Source organism: Mustelus asterias (assembly GCF_964213995.1).
Source record: "Mustelus asterias chromosome 26 unlocalized genomic scaffold, sMusAst1.hap1.1 SUPER_26_unloc_35, whole genome shotgun sequence".
NCBI lineage: Eukaryota > Metazoa > Chordata > Chondrichthyes > Carcharhiniformes > Triakidae > Mustelus > Mustelus asterias.
The window spans coordinates 43,648-65,036 of NW_027590104.1; the positions used below are offsets into that span (position 1 = coordinate 43,648).

At 47.2% G+C, this 21,389-nt stretch overlaps 1 protein-coding gene across 2 annotated transcripts in view; it reads right to left on the bottom strand.

The window, feature by feature from the left end:
- Positions 1 to 1,340: 1,340 nt before the first annotated feature.
- LOC144482143 (NACHT, LRR and PYD domains-containing protein 3-like) overlaps positions 1,341 to 21,389 on the bottom strand; it is a 73,453-nt gene continuing 53,404 nt past the window's right edge. For both annotated transcript variants that reach the window (XM_078201365.1, XM_078201366.1), the window contains exons 10-12: positions 18,626 to 18,796; positions 13,205 to 13,372; positions 1,341 to 3,379 (exon numbers count right to left, since the gene is read on the bottom strand). In XM_078201365.1, coding sequence (XP_078057491.1) covers positions 3,292 to 3,379; positions 13,205 to 13,372; positions 18,626 to 18,796 — 427 coding nt within the window. In that variant the 3' untranslated portion in view covers positions 1,341 to 3,291. The remainder of the gene's footprint in view (positions 3,380 to 13,204; positions 13,373 to 18,625; positions 18,797 to 21,389) is intronic.

Sequence of the window (21,389 nt, forward strand, 5' to 3'; positions counted from 1 at the left end):
GAACAGTTTTCTCCCCCCTCCCCCAGTGAATAAGGACAATCCTCTCCAGCCCCGAAACTGCTGCAGACACGACTGGAAGGAGTGAGAGGGAAAAGGGAGAGTGGGGATGAGGGTGGAGCCAGTGATCTCCAGACCCTGCCCCTTCCACCCCACCCCCCCATTAAAACAACAAATCACGTTGGGATTTTCCTCGACTTTATTACAAGGTGCAACACAGAAGCAAATAGGTGGAGCAACGGGGAAGGATTGCAGGAAAGTGTGAGTGAAAAAACGCCCTCGCCCTCTCTCCCCCTCCCTCCTCCTCCACCTCATTCTCTCCTCCTACTCTTGCCCTCTCTCGCTCCCCACATTTTAGAACCTTTGATCTCTCCCCCTTGCACAATCTGCCTCCCTCACACTTTCCCCTTTTCCACCCCCTCTCCCACTGATTCTCTTCCCCTCACCCTCTTCTCCTCACTCCCTCCCCCTCAGTCTTCCCCCACTCCCTCCCTCAATTCCTTCCCTTTCACTCTCTTCCCCCTCAGTCTCCGCCCTTTACTTTCCATCCCTTAGTCTCTCTCCCTTCACACTTCCCCACTCGCCCTCCCCTCTCTCTCCTCCTCACTCTCTCCCTTCCCCCTCAGTTTTTTCCATCACACTATTCCACCTCAGACCTTCCACTCTCTTCCCCTATGTCTTTTCCGTCACACTATCCCGCCTCAGACACTCCCCTTCACTATCCGTCCCATCAGCCTCTCCCCTCAGTTGCTCTTCACTTACTCTCCCCCTCACTCTCTCCTCTGACTCTCTCCCCATCAGTTCCCTCCCCGTTCTCTCCCTCCTCTGACTCTCTCCCTCATTCTTCACCTTTCTCCCCCACTCCATCTCCGCTCACTTTCTCCCCTTCACTCTACCTCTCATTCTCTTCTCTCTCTCTCCTCCTCACTTTCATCCCCCACTCTCTCCCCCTCATTCCCTCCCCTCTATCTCTCCGCTTCACCCTTCCCCTCCCCCTGCGTCCCCTGCACTCCCCTCTCATTCTCTTATCCCTCATGCGCTATCTTCCCGTCACTCTCCCTCCCCTCCTCACAATCTCCCTCCCCCTCACTCTCCCCCTCACTTTTCACCTATTCTCTCCCTCATTCTATCTCCCATTGCGCTCTCCCCTCACACCATCTGCCCTCAACCTCACTCCCCCTTCACCTACTCTCCCCCTCACTCTTTCTGCTCACTCATTCTCTCATTGATTGTATTTAAGACAGAGATAGATATGTTCCTGATTGGTCAGGAGATCAAATGTTATGGGGGAACGGTGGGAGAATGGGTTTGGAAACTTATCAGCCGTGATTAAATGGTGGAGGAGACTCGATGATCAGAATAGCTGAATTCTGCTCCTGTATCTTATGGTCTTTTCAGTTTCACGCTCACTGTTAGCTACAGTATTTACACTCGTCCCCCGCTCTTTATTAGCTTGTGTACGTATTAGTTTCAGCATTCCAATGATTCACAATTAGCATTTAACTAATGAACCAATCAGCATTTAATTGTAAATAACTAGTTATACAGATGATAAAATTAGGAATATCCATTACAATTACAGAGCAGCAGCATTAACCCTTTCTCTTCCAAGACTGAATGACATAGATCATGTCACATACTGAGCAGTATTCAGTTAAAACTAGCACAGACCAGACAACACAATAAAGTTAGTTTAAATTGAAATAATAGATGATATGAATAGTTTGTTCTGAAGAAATTATACTAATTTGAAAGTGATTAATTCATAGTCTTTGAAGAATTTCCCCGGTTCAATGTGAAGCTTTTAATGGTATAGAATATCTACCCACTTTTCAGCGCCGGCATCTGCAACTGTAGATGGATGAAAAGCAACCATCTGACAAACACCAGGTAATATCTGTCATGGTAAAATAAACAGTTTGATAAATAATGTTAATATCTGACATCATACATCTGTCCTGAGATCGTTGGGATAATCCAAAATAAATCATACATTCAGAAATTAAATAAAGCTGAGGTGAGTGTGCAGGAACAGAGTGAAATTGTGAATTCTAGCTTTCTATGCTCTCGCTCTGCATCTGCTCAGTGAGATATAAGGAACAAGGAAAGAGGGAATCGCATTTCCGAGGCTCCGATCCTGTGCAATGCTGCGCCAGTGTTCCTTTGCTGCTTTCGTTCTAGGGATGTCTGTTTCAGAGGAAATGTTATCACTTGTTGCCCAACTTAAATGTTATTTGGTTACAGGGCGCTGCAATTTCATTAACCGCTGCAATGCATGGGTTTGTTGCTTGATAGTGGTTTGTGATGTGCGTTTCTGTGGGTTTATGGCTGCGTGTTGAGAGTATTTAAGAGAGATTCTGTGTTTCTCTCTGTGTCAGTACGTGGATAAGAGTGTACAATTGTCTGTGTTTGTGAGTGTGTGGGTGTCAGTTTGGGCCTGTGTGTCTGGAAATAGATGCAGATGTATTATCTTGGAAACAGGAATTACAGAGTGCAGCAGAGTTTACCCACTCCCATTCTGAATGGGATTAGTGTCTGATAACTGCACCAAATGTACATATTACAGTCTGAGATCATCCCCAACTACAATCTCCAGACAATATCTCCCATAGGGAATGAGGGAACAGAGTTCATGTACAGTGACTGGTGATAAAAGGGTTAATTCACCAGCCGGGGTTCCTGCTGCAAACTCCAATCCCTGTCAATATTGTTCAATATTCACGCTGCAGTAACCGGTTCCCAGATGCAGACATGGGACTTACTGAACTTGTCTGAGGCTCACAGAGAGCAGCGCCTGCAGTAGCTGGGTGCCACCAGCAGATGGTGGCATTGTGTCACTTTAATCACCAGATAGTGAAAGGGGTTCTGAGGAGAGGCTGGTGGAGCCTTTAATTCATTCACAGAGACAGAGAGGAAACTCTGACAAGATTGACCAATCTGCCCTCTGCTGGGTACTGTCAGAATCACACACACACTGTTCTCTCTCTGGAGAATGATCTCTGCTGCTCCATTTTGAAAGGAGGTTGAAGACTCTGTTGCTGAGAACACTGACAACACATTGCTGCTTAAACAATGGTTTGCAGCAATCTTTCCTTCAATGTGGAGACTAAAACTACAACAGTTTTCCAGCTGGGAAACCAGGTAAGCAGGGAAATCACTGCCAGGCTGGAGGGGCTGATGGAATAGGGAGGGAGAGGGGCAGGAATGAAGGGTTTGGAAGGAGCTGTCGAAGATTTTCACAATTCAGGATTTCACTGTAACCGGTGGAGCAGCAATGTTTATAGATTGAAATGTTCACAATGTCACTGTCAGTCTCGATCTGGATCCCTGCAGCGACTCCAGCTGTGTATTTCCATTTGGACTGAACTGATTATTGGACAGCCTGAAACAGTAAAGATGAAACAGGAAATAAACAGATTGAACAACAGAGTAAATAACAGGAGACTGGAGTTAATGGGACAAATCTTCTGGTCTCTGGATCGCCAGAGGCCAGACACACATCCGAAGATGAGCATCGGGAACCTGTGGATGTCCTGATGCACTGATCTACCTGGGAATTGTCCCAGAGGTATTAACTACTATTGGGGAACTCCCCTGCTGCAGTTAGAGTCAGATACTTGGGACAGATCCACAAAGTTTACCTGGATAGTTACTCAGGTAATGTTAGACAGCTCAACACCTGGGCTAATAGGGTGATCAGAACAATACACAGTATTCCAAGTGTGGCCTTGCCAATGTCTTGTACAACTTTAACAAGACGTCCCAACTCCTGTATTCAATGTTCTGACCGATGAAACCAAGCATGCTGAATGCCTTCTTCACCACTCTGTCCACGTGTGACTCCACTTTCGAGGAGCTATGAACATGTACCCCGAGATCTTTTTATTCTGTAACTCTCCCCGACGCCCTACCATTAACTGAGTAAGTCCTGCCCTGGTTCAATCTACCAAAATGCATCACCTCGCATTTGTCCAAATTAAACTCCATCTGCCATTCGTCAGCCCATTGGCCCAATTGATCAAGATCCCGCTGCAATTGGAGATAACCTTCCTCACTGTCACGATGTCACCAATCTTGATGTCATCTGCAAACTTACCAACCATGCCCCCTATATTCTGATCCTAATCATTCATATAAATGACAAATAACAGTGTACCCAGCACTGATCCCTGAGGCACAACGCTGGTCACAGGCCTCCAGTTTGAAAAACAACTCTCTACAACCACCCTCTGGCTTCTGCCAAGTAGCCAATTTTGTATCCATGTAGATACCTCACCCTGGATCCCGTGAGATTTAACTTTATGCAACAACCTACCATGCGGTACCTTGTCAAAGGCCTTGCTAAAGTCCATGTAGACAACATCAACTGCACTGCCCTCAATGAAATTTGAGAGACATGATTTTTCACTCACAAAGCCATGCTGACAGTCCCTAATCAGTCCTTGCATCTCTAAATGCCTGTAGATCCTGTCCCTCAAAATACCTTCCAACAACTTACCCACCACAGATGTGAGGCTCACTGGCCTGTGGTTCCCAGGCTTTTCCCTGCAGCCCTTTTTAAACAAAGGCACAACATTTGCCACGCTTCAATCTTCAGGCCGTGACTATAGATGATTCAAATTTACTCCCTCGCCTCCCACAACGTCCTGGGATATACCTCATCAGGTTCCACAGATTTATCTACCTTGATGCACTTTAAGACTTCCAGCACCTCCTTCTCTGTAATATGTACACTCCTCAAGACATCAATATTTATTTCCCCAAGTTCCCTAACATTCATGCTTTTCTCAACAGTAAATACTGATGTGAAATATTCATTTAGGATCTCACCCATCTCTTGTGGATCTGCACATAGATGACCTTGTTGATCTTTCAGAGCCCCTACTCTCCCCTTGTTACTCTTTTGCCCTTTATGTATTTGTAGAAGCTCTTTGGATTCTCCTTTGCCTTATCTGCCAAAACAATCTCATGTCCCCTTTTTGTCCTCCTGATTTCTCTGAACTCTACTCCTACACCCCCCATACTCTCCAAGAGATTCACTTGATCCCAGCTGCCTATGCATGTCATGTGCCTCTTTCTTCTTCTTGACCAGGGCCTCAATATCCCGAGTCATCCAGGGTTCCTGACTTCTGCCAGCCTTGCCCTTCACTCGAAGAGGAATGTGTTTACCCTGAACCCTGGTTAACACACTTTTGAAAGCATGCCACTTACCAGACGTCCCTCTTCCTTCCCACAGACTCCCCCAATTAACTTTTGAAAGTTCCTGCCTGATACCATCAAAATTGGCCTTGCCCCAATTTAGAATATTAACTTTTGGGACAGACCTATCATTCTCCATAGCTATCTTAAAACTAATAGAATTATGGTCACTGGTCCCAAAGTGATCCCTCACTCACACTTCTGTCACCTGCCCTTGCTTATTTCCCAAGAGGAGGTCAAGTTTTGCCCCCTCTCTAGTCGGGCCATCCACATACTGAATGAGAAATTCCTCCTGAATACACTCAACAAATTTTTCTCCATCCAACCCTCTAATACTATGGCTGTCCCAGTCAATGTTGGGAAAATTAAAATTTCCGACTATTACCGCCCTATTTTTCTTGGAGCTATCAGTCATCTCCTTACATATTTGTTCCTCAATTTCCCGCTGACTATTTGGGGGCCTATAGTACAACCCTATCAAAGTGATTTCCCCCTTCTTATTTCTCAGTTCTACCCATAGTTTGTTTGACTGGAGTGAGACTAGGGGAGAGAGTCTTAGCAGGAGTGCTGAGAGTAAGCAAAGAAGTGATTTAATTATTCATTTATGGGTATATTTCGCGGGCTTTTTTCAGGGTTTTGAATTGAGGAAGTGAGGTCAGCTGAAGGGGATTCTGGGAGGTTGAGTCTTAGTATAAAAGGCAGTTACCTGGGGCGTTCGCCGGGAGCATAAAAAGCCGGCTGCACTATACAGCGGGCAGCGTCGGGAGCGGGCAGTGGAGTGAGTGGGAAGCAGAGTGTGCACTATAAGGGCTTTGGCTCACAGGGCTTGAGTGAGTGGGAAGCAGAGTGTGAACTATAAGGGCTTTGGCTCACAGGGCTTGAGTGAGTGGGAAGCAGAGTGTGAACTATAAGGGCTTTGGCTCACAGGGCTTGAGTGAGTGGGAAGCAGAGTGTGAACTATAAGGGCTTTGGCTCACAGGGCTTGAGTGGGAAGCAGAGTGTGAACTATAAGGGCTTTGGCTCACAGGGCTTAGGCAGAAAGGGCGAGGCAAGGCTAGTTATTTTTTATCCAACCCTATAAAGAAAAGGGCAGGTATGAGTGATCGGCCAGTTCAGTGCTTCCGATGTGGGATGTGGGAGTTCCTGCAAACACCTAGCTTCCCAGAGGTTCACATATGTGCCAGGTGCGTGGAACTGCAGCTCTTGAGGGACTGTGTCATGGAACTGGAGCTGCAGATCGCTGACCTTAGTCTAGTCAGGGAAAATGGGAGAAAAATTGACAGGAGTTATAGGCAACTAGTTACACCGGGGCATCGGGAGGAAGACACGTGGGTCACAGTTAGGAGGAGTAAAGGGCAGAAGGGTAAAGTACCAGGGAGTACTCCAGTGGCGGTCTCTCAAAATAGGAAGGGCTTGGTGACAGGTGTGAGAGGGGAGGGGAGTGAACAGTTAGAAGAGGGGTCACCTGTGGTTGTCCCACTCCAAAACAGGTATATTGTTTTGGATAGTGTGGAGGAGTGTGCCTCTCCAGGGGTAAGACACAGTGACCAGGTCACTGGCACACAGTCAGGCTCTGTGGCCCGGAAAGGGAAGAGAGGGGTTAGGAGAGCGATAGTGGTGGGGGATGCATCAGTTAGAGGCACAGACAGGCGATTCTGTGGGTGCGAACGGGACTCCAGGATGGTAGTCTGCCTACCTGGAGCTGGGGTCACGGATGTCTCTGAGCGGATAGGAGGCATATTAAAAGGGGAAGATAAAGAAACGGATGTCATTATACACATTGATGGAAATGACGTAGATAGGAAGAGTAGGGGGATCCTAAGAGAGCAATTCAGGGAGTTGGGAAATAGGTTAAAAAGTAGGGTCACTAGGGTGGCCATCTCTGGGCTGCTCCCAATGCCTTGTGCCAGTGAGGCTAAGAATAGGGAGTTGGTACAAATGAATGCCTGGCTAAAGGACTGGTCCAGGAGGGAGGGCTTCATTTTCATAGATCAATGGGAAGTTTTCAGGAGAGGATGGCACCTGTACAAGAGGGAGGGGTCACAACTAAGTTGGAAGGGCACAAATATCCTGGCTGGGAGCTTTGCTAGTGCAGTTTGGGGGGGGGGGGGGGTTTAAACTAGTATGGCAGGGGGGTGGGGATCAAAATATTAGGTCTACAAGTGTGGAGGCTGGGGACGAGCTTGGGGCTGGGACAAGGCTGGCAAAGAAGAAGAGCACTCTGGGGGAGGACGACCTCACTGGGCCTGGAGGTCTGGAGTGCTTATACTTCAATGCAAGGAGCGTAGCAGGTAAGACAGACGAACTTGGGGCCTTAATGCGCACGAGGAATTTGGATGTGGTTGCGGTGACAGAGACTTGGTTGAAAGAGGGACAGGACTGGCAGCTGAATATTCCAGGGTACAAGTGTTTTAGGTGAGACAGAGGAGGGGCCAAAAGAGGTGGGGGAGTAGCGGTATTGGTTGGAGAGCATATTACAGCGGTGCAGAGGGAGGACAATTCAGAGGGGTCGTGTAACGAGTCACTCTGGGTGGAGCTTAGAAACAGGAAAGGCGCAGTCACTATGTTGGGGGTGTACTACAGGCCCCCCAACAGCCCAAGGGAAGTGGAAGAATGGATATGTCAGGAGATACTGGATAGGTGCAGGAAAAATAGGGTTGTTGTAGTGAGAGACTTTAATTTCCCTGGTATAGACTGGAAATCGCTGAGGGCAGGGTCTCTGGATGGGGAGGAATTTGTAAAATGTGTACAAGAGGGTTCGTTGGAACAATATGTAGACAGCCCGACTAGAGAGGGGGCTATACTGGACCTGGTACTGGGGAATGAGCCCGGTCAGGTCTTCAAAGTTTTGGTAGGGGAACATGTGGCAAATAGTGACCACAATTCTGTTAGCTTTAGGATAGTGATGGAAAAGGATGAGTGGTGTCCCAAGGGTAAGGTGTTGGATTGGGGGAAGGCTAACTTTAGTGGGATCAGGCAGAAATTGGCAGCTCTTGATTGGGAGAGGCTGTTTGAGGGTAAATCCACATCTGGTATGTGGCAGTCTTTTAAGGAACACTTGTTGCGGCTACAGGACAAGCATGTGCCTGTAAAAAAGGATAGGAAGGGTAGGATTAGAGAACCGTGGATAACCAGGGAAATTGAGGGACTGGTCAAAAAGAAAAGAGAGGCGTATGTTAGGTCCAAGCAGCTAAAAACGGAGGGAGCTCTGGAGGAGTACAAAGAAAGTAGGAAAGTACTCAAACGGGGAATTAGAAGAGCAAAAAGGGGTCACGAAATGTTCTTGGCAGACAGGATTAAGGAGAATCCCAAGGCATTTTATTCATACGTTAGGAACAAAAGGGTTGTTAGGGAAAAAATCGGACCGCTCAGGGACAAAAGTGGGGAATTATGCTTGGAGCCCAAAGAAGTAGGGGAGATCCTAAATGAATACTTTGCGTCGGTATTCACAAAGGAGAGGGATGTGTTGACTGGGAGTGTCTCGGAGAGGAGTGTTGAACCGTTGGGGAAAATCTCCATTACAAAGGAGGAAGTGTTAGGTTTGTTAGAGAATATAAAGACTGACAAATCCCCAGGGCCTGATGGAATCTATCCAAGGCTGCTCAGGGAGACGAGAGGTGAAATCGTTGGGCCTCTGACGCAAATCTTTGTCTCGTCACTGGACACAGGTGAGGTGCCAGAGGATTGGAGGATAGCTAATGTGGTCCCGTTATTTAAGAAGGGTAGGAAGGATAACCCGGGTAATTATAGGCCGGTGAGCTTGACGTCCGTGGTGGGGAAGTTGTTGGAGAAGATTCTTAGAGATAGGATGTATGCGCATTTAGAAAGGAATAAACTCATTAACGATAGTCAGCATGGTTTTGTGAGAGGGAGGTCATGCCTCACTAACCTGGTGGTGTTTTTTGAAGAAGTGACCAGAATGGTTGACGAAGGAAGGGCCGTGGATGTGGTCTATATGGACTTTAGTAAAGCGTTTGACAAAGTCCCTCATGGTAGGCTAGTGAAAAAGGTTGGATCTCATGGGATAAAGGGGGAGGTGGCTAGATGGGTGGAGAACTGGCTTGGTCATAGAAGACAGAGGGTGGTAGTGGAAGGGTCTTTTTCCGGCTGGAGGCCTGTGACTAGTGGTGTTCCGCAGGGCTCTGTATTGGGACCTCTGCTGTTTGTGATTTATATAAATGATCTGGAAGAAGGAGTAACTGGGGTGATCAGTAAGTTTGCGGACGACACAAAACTGGCAGGACTTGCAGATAGTGAGGAACATTGTCACAGGCTACAGAAGGATATAGATAGGCTGGAAATTTGGGCAAAGAAATGGCAGATGGAGTTCAATCCTGATAAATGCGAAGTGATGCATTTTGGTGGGAATAATGTAGGGAGGAGCTACACGATAAATGGAAGAACCATAAAGGGTGTAGAGACGCAGAGGGACCTGGGTGTGCAAGTCCACAGATCTTTGAAGGTGGCGTCACAGGTGGAGAAGGTGGTGAAGAAGGCATATGGCATGCTCGCCTTTATAGGACGGGGCATAGAGTATAAAAGTTGGGGTCTGATGTTGCAGATGTATAGAACGTTGGTTTGGCCGCATTTGGAATACTGCGTCCAGTTCTGGTCGCCACACTACCAGAAGGACGTGGAGGCTTTGGAGAGAGTACAGAGGAGGTTTACCAGGATGTTGCCTGGTATGGAGGGGCTTGGTTATGAGGAGAGATTGGGGAAACTGGGGTTGTTCTCCTTGGAAAGACGGAGGATGAGGGGAGACTTAATAGAGGTGTATAAAATTATGAAAGGCATAGATAGGGTGAACGGTGGGAAGCTTTTCCCCGGGTCGGTGGTGACGTTCACGAGGGGTCATAGGTTCAAGGTGAAGGGGGGGAGGTTTAACACAGATATCAGAAGGACATATTTTACACAGAGGGTCGTGGGGGCCTGGAATGTGTTGCCGGGCAAGGTGGTGGAGGCGGACACACTGGGAACGTTTAAGACTTATCTAGACAGCTATATGAACGGAGTGGGAATGGAGGGATACAAAAGAGTGGTCTAGTTTGGACCGGGGAGCGGCGCGGGCGAATTGTTCTTTGTTTCTCGTTTCAAGGCTTCATTCTATGATCATCTTGCTGGTGCCAGTACAGAGCGAGACTGCGGATAGTTGGGAACCTGTCTCGGGGGCAGGGAATTCAGATGGTGTTCGAAAAGCAGAAGTGGAAATGAATAGGGTTGGGAAGCATTTTCTGATCAGGGCCAGTGTGATCTCCTGGACTCGTTTCGATCGCCTCAGGGGGTCGGAGAGGAATTTCCCAGATTTTTTTTCCCCATATTGGCCCTGGGGTTTTCACCTCTCCCTGGAGATCACATGGTCTGGAATGGGGGGGTGGGGGTGAGTAAATAGGTTGTGATGAACAAAGCATTGTAGCTGTGAGGGACAGCTCGGTGGATAGGGTATTAGGATGTAGATAGGCTGGAAAATTGGGCAGGGATCCTGGATTCAGGATTCAATCCTGGACCGGGGAGCGGCACGGGCTTGGAGGGCCGAAGGGCCTGTTCCTGTGCTGTTTTGTTCTTTGTTGTTGTTATATAGACTCAGTGGCCGAACCCTCGGATATATCCCCTCTCAGTACGGCCGTGATGCTTTCCCTAATCAAAAGTGCAACTCCCTCTCCTCTTACCACCTGTTCTATCTTTCCTCGAGCATCTGTACCCTGGAACATTAACCTGCCAGTCCTGTCCCTCCCTTAGCCATGTTTCAGTAATTGCTATAATATCCCAGTCCCACGTACCCATCAATGCCCTGAGTTCATCTGCCTTGCCCGTCAGGCCTCTTGCATTGAAATAAATGCAGTTTAATCTGGACTTCCCTTGTTCTGCTTTGCTTCTGTCTGATGTGTCTGGTACTAGGATTACTGACACTGCCTTTACTAATTTACGTGCTCTCTTTAACTTCCGTGCTGTCCTCAAACTTCTCTTCTGTCTCCCTCCTGCTTTGGATCCCACCCCTCTGCCAAACTAGTTTAAACACTCCCGAGCTGCTCGAGCAAATCTCCCCGCCAGGATGTTAGTCCCCCTCCAGTTCAAATGTAACCCATCCCTCTTGAACAGATCAGCCCTTCCCCAGAAAAGATCCCAATGATCCAAAAATCTAAATCCCTCCCCCCTGCACCAGCTCTCAAGCCAGTCATTCATCTGCCTAATAATCCTATTCCTACTCTCACTAGCACTTGGTACAGAGAGTAGTCATGAAATTACTACCTTCGAGGTTCTACACGTTAGCCTACTGCCTAACTCTCTGTATTCACATTTCAGGACCTCATCCCTTTTCCTACCTATGTCGTTGGTACCAATATGTACAACAATCTCTGGCTGCTCACCCTCCCCCTTAAGAATGTCCTGCAATCGCTCAGAGACATCCTTGGCCCTGGCACCAGGGAGGCAACACAGCATCCTGGAGTCTCGATTGCTGCCACAGAAACGCCTGTCTGTGCCTCTAACTAGCGAGTCCCCTATTACTACTGCTCGCTTGCTCTTTGCCCGACCCTGTCCCACAGCAGAACCAGCTGTGGTGTCACAGGCCTGGCTACTGCTGGTATCTCCCCCTGACAGGCTATCACTCCCGTAAATCATCTCTCCCTCCCGTCCTGCCCGACTACCTCCCACTAGCCCTTGAACAAATCTGACTAAACCTCCCAACTTGGCCTCATCCGTCCCAACCTCTCCTGACCTGACATAGAAACATGGAAGATAGGAGGAGGCCATTTGGCCCTTCGAACCTGCTCCACCATCCATCACAATCATGGCTGATCGTCCAACTCAAAAGCCTAATCCTGCTTTCTCCCCATAACCTTTGATCCTGTTCGCCCCCAAGTGCTATATGCAGCCGCCTCTTGAATACATTCTTGACTATATCTCTGACTTAAACTGATTACTCAAGAAGCAACCCCAACCCACTACTCTCCAAAGCTATTAACCAATCCCAACCTCCGACCACGCAACCAAATCTAACTAGACACCCAACAACATGACCAACTCCCAGCCACCATCCAAACTGCTGATTAACCCTTCAACCCAACACAATACAACTCGACCACCCTCCCGACACCCAGAACTAATCCTTGAACCTCTCCTCAGCTCCCTGACTAACCATTCATCCAGCGACACACCAACCCATTCACTCCCACAATCAACTAACACTTATGGAGCTCCCCAGGGTCACTGTGCTGTAAATAAGGTGTGCTCGCTCGACCGCGACTCCACTCTGCTCTGATGGAGCTCCCCAGGGTCACTGTGCTGTAAATAAGGTGTGCTCGCTCTACCGCGACTCCACTCTGCTCTGATGGAGATCGCCGGGGTCACTGCTGTAAATAGGGTGCGTGCTCTCTCTTCCCCGACTCTGCTCTGCTGTGATGGAGCTCCCCGGGGTCACTGTGCTGTAAATAGGGTGCGTGCTCTCTCTTCCCCGACTCTGCTCTGCTGTGATGGAGCTCCCCGGGGTCACTGTGCTGTAAATAGGGTGCGTGCTCTCTCTTCCCCGACTCTGCTCTGCTGTGATGGAGCTCCCCGGGGTCACTGTGCTGTAAATAGGGTGTGTGCTCTCTATTCCTTGACTCTACTCTGCTCTGATGGAGCTCCCTGGGGTAATTGTTCTGAAAATAGGGTGTGCGCTCTATCTTCCCTGACTCTGCTCTGGTGGAGCTCCCCGAGGTCACTGTGCTGTAAATAGGGTGTGCGCTCTCTCTTCCTCGACTCTACTCTGCTCTGATGGAGCTCCCAGGGTCACTGTGCTGTAAATAGGGTGTGTGCTCTCTCTTCCCCGACTCGTCTGCTCTGATGGAGCTCCCAGGGTCGCAGTGCTGAAGATTCTGGGAGAAATATGCAGCAGTTTCAGGTTGGGAGAATTTTTAAACATAGCGCCAATCTGCTTACCATTGCTGCTGCTTGGAAGATTCAGGCCCATTTATATTTTAAATCCATTTATATTTTAATTGTTACACTAAAAATTAACACAAACACTCACCAGATCCCCTCCAGACTCCTGCAGGTCAGTATGAGGCGGCGGAGAGCAGGGACAGATTGATCTGTGAAGGAGTTTAATTCCAGGTGCAGAATCCTCAGTGACTGTTTTGTACAGAGAGCAGAGGCGAGATCCTCAGCACAAGAATCTGTGAGAGCGTTATGTCTGAGACTGGAGACCAGAGAGAGAAATAACAGGAATCAGGCTCAATCCCCAGTGTTTTAAATAATACTGTTAATAACAATAATAATGTATTGTATCAGACATTCCAAAAACACAACCTGCATTTCTGTAGAATGAGGAAATACTCAATGCTGAAAATGAAATATAAATCAACTGGAAATGCTCAGCAGGTTCGCTAAATACATGTGAAGAGAGAAACAGAGGTAAAGTTTGAGCTTCCATTGGAACTGGGAACGGGCAGTGAATTGACAGGTTTGAAGTGACAGCGGTGGGTGGCTGGGGAAGAAACAAAGAAAGGACAAACTGGAATTACAGGAGTGATTAAATGATAAAAGTGATGATGGGACAGGACCGTAATCACAGGATCCCCATGTCCTTACTCGGAGTGGCTCAGGAGGGACATGGGATGGTCAGTGGTTTGGGAATGCAGTTTGTGGTGAGGTTGAAGATAATGGCTGTGATTGTACCAGAAGCTCTGAAGTCCCAACATGGGGATTGGAAATGGGTGGTGTGTCCGTGTGGGCAGGATAGGCAGACTTATGAAGGAGATATTGTCAGAGGTGGACAATTAAGAGCTGGCAGGCAGGGGGAGCTGCCCACTGAGGCAGCCTGGGCAGGGGGCAGTCCCGGTTCAGGCAATGCTGGCATCATCTCCAAAGTCAGCCAGCAGGACTTTCAAACAGCAGCTCTGGTGGGAGCAGCGAGGGAGCTCTGCTTATTGAATGAAGGACTGAAATGTCAGAAAGCAGAGCAAGGCTTGCCCCCCCCCTCCCTGGAGGGGCTCCTCCCGGCTGCTCAGGCTCAGAGGGAGGTCCTGTTCCCTCAGGATGGAGGGAGATTATCCCATCGGTACAAGCCAGTCTGGATGGAGATTGCTGGGAGGTGAGCAGGTTTCAGACACGTGGTTACAGAGTGGAAAAGGATCAATGTCCTGATGTGTTCTGCCACGGTGAGTGCAGCACAGCCTGATATGTGAATAAGGATGAGAGTGAAATTGTAGAAAGAACATCTCGACCCAGACACTGGCAATGCAAAGGACTTGCAGAATCTCACTGGCTGTCCTGTCTGGAGACAATACACATCTCTGTAACCTGTGCTTAATGCTGCCTTCTCTCACATTATCTGTCTCTTGAAGACCTGGTTGGCTGTAGGGATTCGCATTCTAATCAGTATTCTGTAACTTGATTTTGTGTCTCTGTGTCCTGGTTGAGAGCAGATTTCCACTCCATCTGACGAAGGAGCAGCGCTCGGAAAGCTAATGGTATTGGCTACCAAATAAACCTGTTGGACTTTAACCTGGTGTTAAAACTCTTACAATGCAAAGGCAGCAGCATTGACTGTCAGAGACATGTCCGTTAGGCTGGCATCAGCATAGGCTCGAGCAGGGCTGACCAACATATTCACTGGGCAAACACACATCAATGATTTTCTCACTCAAGGGGCTGATGAGTAAATTTCAGAATGATAAAGTTTGGCACAGCAGAAATTTCAATTAAAAACTAAACTGAGATATGAAAAGAAACAACTTGCTGAGCACAATAATGAGTAATAAATAAAGATGATTATTAGAGTTTAATCCTCATCAATCACAAATTGTTTCTCTCCCACATTTGATGCAGATTGGCTCAAAATCCTATCAGCAGCAAACATGGGAAAGAAACGGGATGTGATTGGAGGAGCAGCTCCATGCAGATTCTTCCATTCAAACTGAACTGTGTGACTGAGATTCTGGAAACTCGCTCCGGGGGCCGCATTGAGGGGCTTCGAGGGTCACATTCGCCCCTTGGTCCACACGTTGGACAACCCTGGGCTACTGCGTGTGTTTGATGAGTGAGTAATAATTTATGTGTTTGGAAAGAGAGCAAACATCATCAGGGAACGAGTGAAGAAGAGTGGAGACATCCAGGTCTTGCCATCCTTACACCAATGGAAGATGAAGTGCTGGATCAGGAAGGCCTGGGGGCAGAGTGGGTAATTACTGCTGGTGAGATGGGTTGAGTGGGTGGCCTAATGAATGGGCACAGGAGAGCGTCTGGTGAGGACAAAACATACAGCTCGTTTATCCTTCACTGGTCACAGAGAGCAGTCTGAAGGACGTATTGGGATAAGAACAAAATACCTCGGAGCAGCAGAAGGTCATTCAGCCCCTCAAGCATACTCCATCACGGCTGATCTAATTATAGTCTCAACTCTTTTCCCCGTAACCCTTGATTCGCTTCTCAATCCAAAATCATTCTTAACTCAGCCTTGAATATATTCAATGATTCTGCCGCCACTAGTCTCCAGGGAAGAGAATTCCACTGACCAGCCACCATCTAAAAAAATAAATTTCTCCTCATCTCAGTCTTAAGGGACTGACAATTACATTTTAAAATCTGTCCCCTTGTTCTGGTCTCTCGGACAAGAAGAAACAGCCTCTCAGCAACCACCCTGTCTCATCCCCTCAATGCGATCACCTTTTAATCTTCTGAACATTCATAGATATTGCTCCAATCTGCTCAAATTTCCCTCGTAAAATAAACCTCTCCATCCCAGGAATCAGCCAAGTGAACTTTCTCTGAACTGGTTCCAATACAATTCTATCCTTTTTTAAGTAAAGAGCTCAACACTGGACACATTACTCCAGTTGTGGAGCCTCCCTGAGCCTCTCCACATCCCCTTGAAACATCTTTGCATCCTCCTCACAATTCAGATTTTCACCTCGTTTTCCATTATTCACAAATTTGGAAATATTATATTTGATCCCCACACCCATATCATTCATATAGATTCTCAATAGCTGAAAGCCAAACGCTGATCCCTGCCGTACTCCACTAGTTAGAGGCTGTGAACCCAAAAGTAACCCATTTATTCCAACTCCTTGTTTCTGTCCATTGATCAGTTCTCAATCCATGCTGGTATATTCCACCCAATCCCACGTGCTCCTATTTTATTTAATAACCTCTTGTGTGTGAATCATGCAACTATAGAATCCCTAGTGTAGGAATCGTCATTCGGCCCATCGAGACACACTGACAGAGTAACTTACCAAGGTCCGCTCCCCATAAACTCACACATTTACTCGGGCTAATCTACCTAACCTACATATCTTGGGACACGAAGGGCAATTTTACCATGGCCAATCCATCTACCATGCATCTCTTTGGAGTGTGGGAGGAAACTGGAGCACCCAGAGGAAACACACACAGACACGGGGAGAATGTAGAAACTCCACACAGTCACCCAAGGCTGGAATTGAACCCGGGCCCCTGGCTGGGATGCAACAATGTTAACCACTGTGTCACCGTGCCAGCCTTTCATGAATCCATGTTGGCCCTGTCTAATCCTGCCATTAATTTCGAAGTGTTCTGTTATCTCTTCCTTTATTATAGATTACTATAGGATTTCCATACCATCAATGTCAGACTAGATCTGCAGTTGCCCGGTTTCCCGTAACCCCCCATATTTACGCCGCTAATCCATCTAACCTACACATCTTGGACACTAATGGGCAATTTAGCATGGCCAATCCACCTAACCTACACAGTTTGTTTGGACTATGGGAGGAAACAGGCGCAGCCGAAGGAAACCCACACAGACACGGGGAGAACGTGAAAACTCCACAGACAGTCGTCCAAAGCTGGAATGAATCCGGGTCCCTGACGCTGTGAGGCAGCAGTGCCAACCCCAGTGCCATGTCTTCACTTAATCTAATACAGTCCTTGAATTAGCAACGGTTGGAACACTTCTGCTGCTCTTCTCCAAATGAAAGGAATCTATTATTGTTGGAAACGCCACACATTTGCACATCATGTCTAAAACAGCTTGTTGTGTGATTGGCACTGGAACGTGCTTCTCCAAGAAATTGCTTGAATACATTCTGTGAACGAATCTTCTTTTCAACTTTTGACAATCCGAGCGATTTATACAGTAAATGGAAGAAACCACAGGAGCATTGACCTACAGAGGGATCTGTCTGTACAAGTCTACAGGTCCCTGAAAGTGGCAACACAGGTGGATGAGGTGGTCAAGAATGCAGACAGCATGCTTGTCTTCATCGACCGGGGCATCGAGTATAAAAGTTGTCAAGTTATGTTACAGCTGTATGAAACTTCAGTTGGCCACATTTGAATATTGCTTGCAGTTCCGTTCGCGACACTCCCAGAATGATGTGGATGCTTTGGAGAGGGTGCAAGGAAGGTTTACCAGAATGTTGCCTGGTCAAGGACGGTTAGGTTATGAGGAGACGATGTATAAACACAGATTGTTTCACTACAAAAAGGGAGGCTGAGGGGTGACCTGATGGAGGTATCCACAATTATGAGAAGCACCAATATGGTGGATAGTCAGAGACTTTTATCCAGGGTGGAATGGTCAACTACAAGAGGGTACAGGTTGAAGGTGAGAGGAGCAAAGTTTGGAGGGAGGTGTGTGGGTTAGGTTTTCACCCAGAGGGTGGTGGGTGCCTGGAAGGCACTGCCAATGGAGGTGGCAGAAGCAGGCACGTTTGCAATGTCCAAGGTGCATCTTGGTAGACACATGAACAAGAGACAAACAGAGGAATAGAAAACGCAAATTGGCAGTAAGTTCTGGGTCTGAATAAACGTTAGGAGGCGCCACAGGCTTGGTGGGCTGAAGGGCCTGTTACTGTGCTGTGCGGTTCTTTGTTCTTCTTTGTATATGTAGATTAAAGTCACCCGTGGTTATTGCAATATGTTTTTACAAGGCCCCGTTATTTTTCCTGTGTATTGTGTCGGAGATTGTGACTGTTGTTAGGAGCCTATAAATGATTCCCACAAGTGAACTTTTAACTTTGTTAAATCTTATCTCTATCCAAACTGATTCTGCATCTTGAACTAAGTTCAGCTCTCGCTGCTGTACTGACATCTGTTACTAACAGCGAGACTCCACCACCATGTCCTGTCCTCCATTTACTGTCATCTATTCACTCTCCCCCTTTTCACAGATCAATGGATGCTGTGCCCGGGGAGAGCTGTGCACATCTGAGGAGGAGGAGAGGACCTCAGAGTGTGAACCATAACATTATTCCCCCACTCCCTCAACATAAGGATCTGTGGGACTAACATCCCATTGCTCAGGGATCAGAGAGAAGCAACAGGAGTCAGAGGAAAAGCAGTTTTCCTTCTTCATAACTGACGCCAATAGTAATGGGCAGTGTTTTTTGTACAAATACCAGTGGTGAAATTATATTGTTGAATATTCAGTTATTATAAACACAATCTCACACAGTCTGCTACTTACTGCAGTTGCTGTATTTTACAGTCCGGATTCCTCAGAGCCACAGACAGCAGTTTCACTCCTGAATCTCCCAGTTTATTGTCACCCAGATTCAGATCTATCAGTGAGCGGTTTGTACTGAGAGCAGAGGCCAGGTCCTCAGCACAAGAATCTGAGAGATCGTTACCATAGAGACTGGAGATCAGAGAAAGAAAAATAACAGAAATCAGGGTAAATCCACAGTGTATTTAAGAATAAGATCATTAACAATAATAATGTACAGCGTGGGACATTCAAGAAACACAACTTCAGTTGATACAGAAAGCAAAATTATATTGATGCTGTAAATCTGAAATATGAATAAAATATGTGGAAAATCTCAGCAGGACAGGCAGCATCTGTGAAGAGAGAAACAGATTTAGTTTCAGTTCAATGAGCTAAAATTAAAACTTGGGAGTAGCAGTGAATTAAACTGTTTTAAGTGACAGGGAGCTGGGGATGGGCGGGTGACAAGGAAATAACAAAATGGAAGGGCCGGAGTGATTAAATGACAAAAAGGATGATGGTGAAAGGGAAGAACACAGGATTCCCATGTCCTTCCCCTGAGTCACAGGGAGGGACACGGGATGGTCAGTGGCTCAGGAATGGAGTGTGTGGTGGGGTTGAAGATGAAGAGAGAGAAACCTTTTTCACGATGCCAGTGGTACGGGTCTGGAATGTACAGTCTGGAAGTGTGGTGGAGACAGGCTGATTCGAGGCATCACAGAGGGCAGTCGATGAACAATCGAATGAAACAATGTGCAAAGATACGAGGAGAAGGCAGTCGAATGAGACAATTCCTAATCCTAGTTTGGTGAGCCGGTGCAGACTCATTTTGCCTCGTGGTGCTCCGCAATAATTCTGTGAAGATAATGGTTGGAAATGTATCAAGATTTTAACTGGAAGCTGGTGATGTTGCAGTGTAAACAGGGTTAGGTAATTTAGCCAGTGTCCACAAAGGGCCATTGGTATCTCTCTCAGATAGAATCAGAGAATTGTTACAGAGCAGAAGGAGACCTTTTGGCCCATGCTCTCTGCACTGACTCTCTGAATGAGCAATTTACTCAGTGTCATTCCCCCAAATTCTCCCCGTAACCCTGCACAATCTTCCTTTTCAGATCATAATCCAATTCACTTTGGAAATTTTCAACTGAACGTGTCTCCACCACACTCCCAGACAGTGAACTCCAGCCCTTAACCACTCGCTGCAGGGGAAGTCCCGGTTCAGGCAATGCTGGCACGGGCAGCACTTTGATAGGCAGCAGCTCTGGAGAGACCAGTGAGGAAGACCTGGTTAAGAACACAGGGCTGGAATGGGAGGAGAAAGGTTAAACTCAATTCAATGATGCACTTGGCAACACTTGGTACTCTTCCCCAAGGCTACCTGAGTTTGGAGCAAATTTCTGTTCTCTCAGGACTGGACAGTATCTGCCACATCAATCCAAGTATATCGGGGTGGAGATTACTGGAGACCTGAGTAGGCTTGGGTAATATGGTTGCAATGAGGCAAAAGGATGAATAACTTGCCAAGTTCTGACAAGGTGGTGAAGCATCTTATAGCATATAATCTGAGGCATATGGGGTCAAATGAGAATGAAAGTCAAATGGTAGAAAGGCCATCCCCACACAGACACAGGCAATGCCCAGAAAGCAGCATCGACTGTCAGAGACATGTCAGCCTCTCTCTGCAGAGTTCTAATTAATCAGATAACTCTAGCACTGAGAGAATGGGATGGTCACAGGCAAGAGGCTATCCTTGCGTAGACATGATGGTGAGTCGGGTTCTCACCAGCATAGGCCTGTGTTTTTGATGGGAGAGTAACAATGGAACTTTATGTGCCTGTAGAAGAGAGCACGAAACGTCAGGGAATGAAGTAAAAATGCTGACAGCGTCCAGATCTTGTAATCCTTACACGTAGAATTAGCAGCGCTGGAGCTGGGAGAACAGCAGATAGTGTGGGAAATCGCTGATTGTGATACTGGTTGTGGAGCTGAGAGTGTGCGGTCGAATGGATGGACACAGGAGACTCTCTGGTGCCTGCAACACATAGAGCTTGTGTGCCCATCACCGGTCACATGGAACCGGCTGAAGGACGTGTTGGAATGTACATTTTGTTACAAACTATGTCTTGAAGAAATATACTGAACATTGAAGGATATTGAATTCGATGATCAGCCATGAACAAAATGAATGGTGGAGCAGGCTCGAAGGGCCGAATGGCCAACTCCTGCTTCTAGTTTCTATTTTAATCATGTCTCTCTGCAGGTTATGTTGTCGGCACCGTGCTATCTGTAGCCGGTTTCCTTTATTGTTACTGAAGCAGTATAATTGACATCATGTTGATTTTAATCTGAACTAATGCAGTGTTCTGTTGTTTCAGTGTTTTCCCTGGGATGGCAGAGGAGAGCTCGATTGCGAGTGATTGACAGGTTATGTCATGTGACTGAGGGACAGCTATTTTTCACAGAACATTCTAGCTTTAATTCTGCTTTCAGAAGCTGCTTGAAGTTAAGACAAACGGCAGTGCTGTTTCCCTCTCTGAAGTTGGAGTTTTTGCTGTTTAAGTGTTGCTGTGTTGGAAGCTGTCAGAGACTGGGGTTACCTCTCTGCGGTTGGGCTGCTCGGAGCGACATCCTTCTCTGAAAACAATTGTCTGTTGGCTCTCCGGAAGTGGTTAAAAAGCTGGAAATCGGCAACACGTGAGCTTACTTGTTTTTTGTGCTAACTAATGTTGGAGAAGGGTGTATG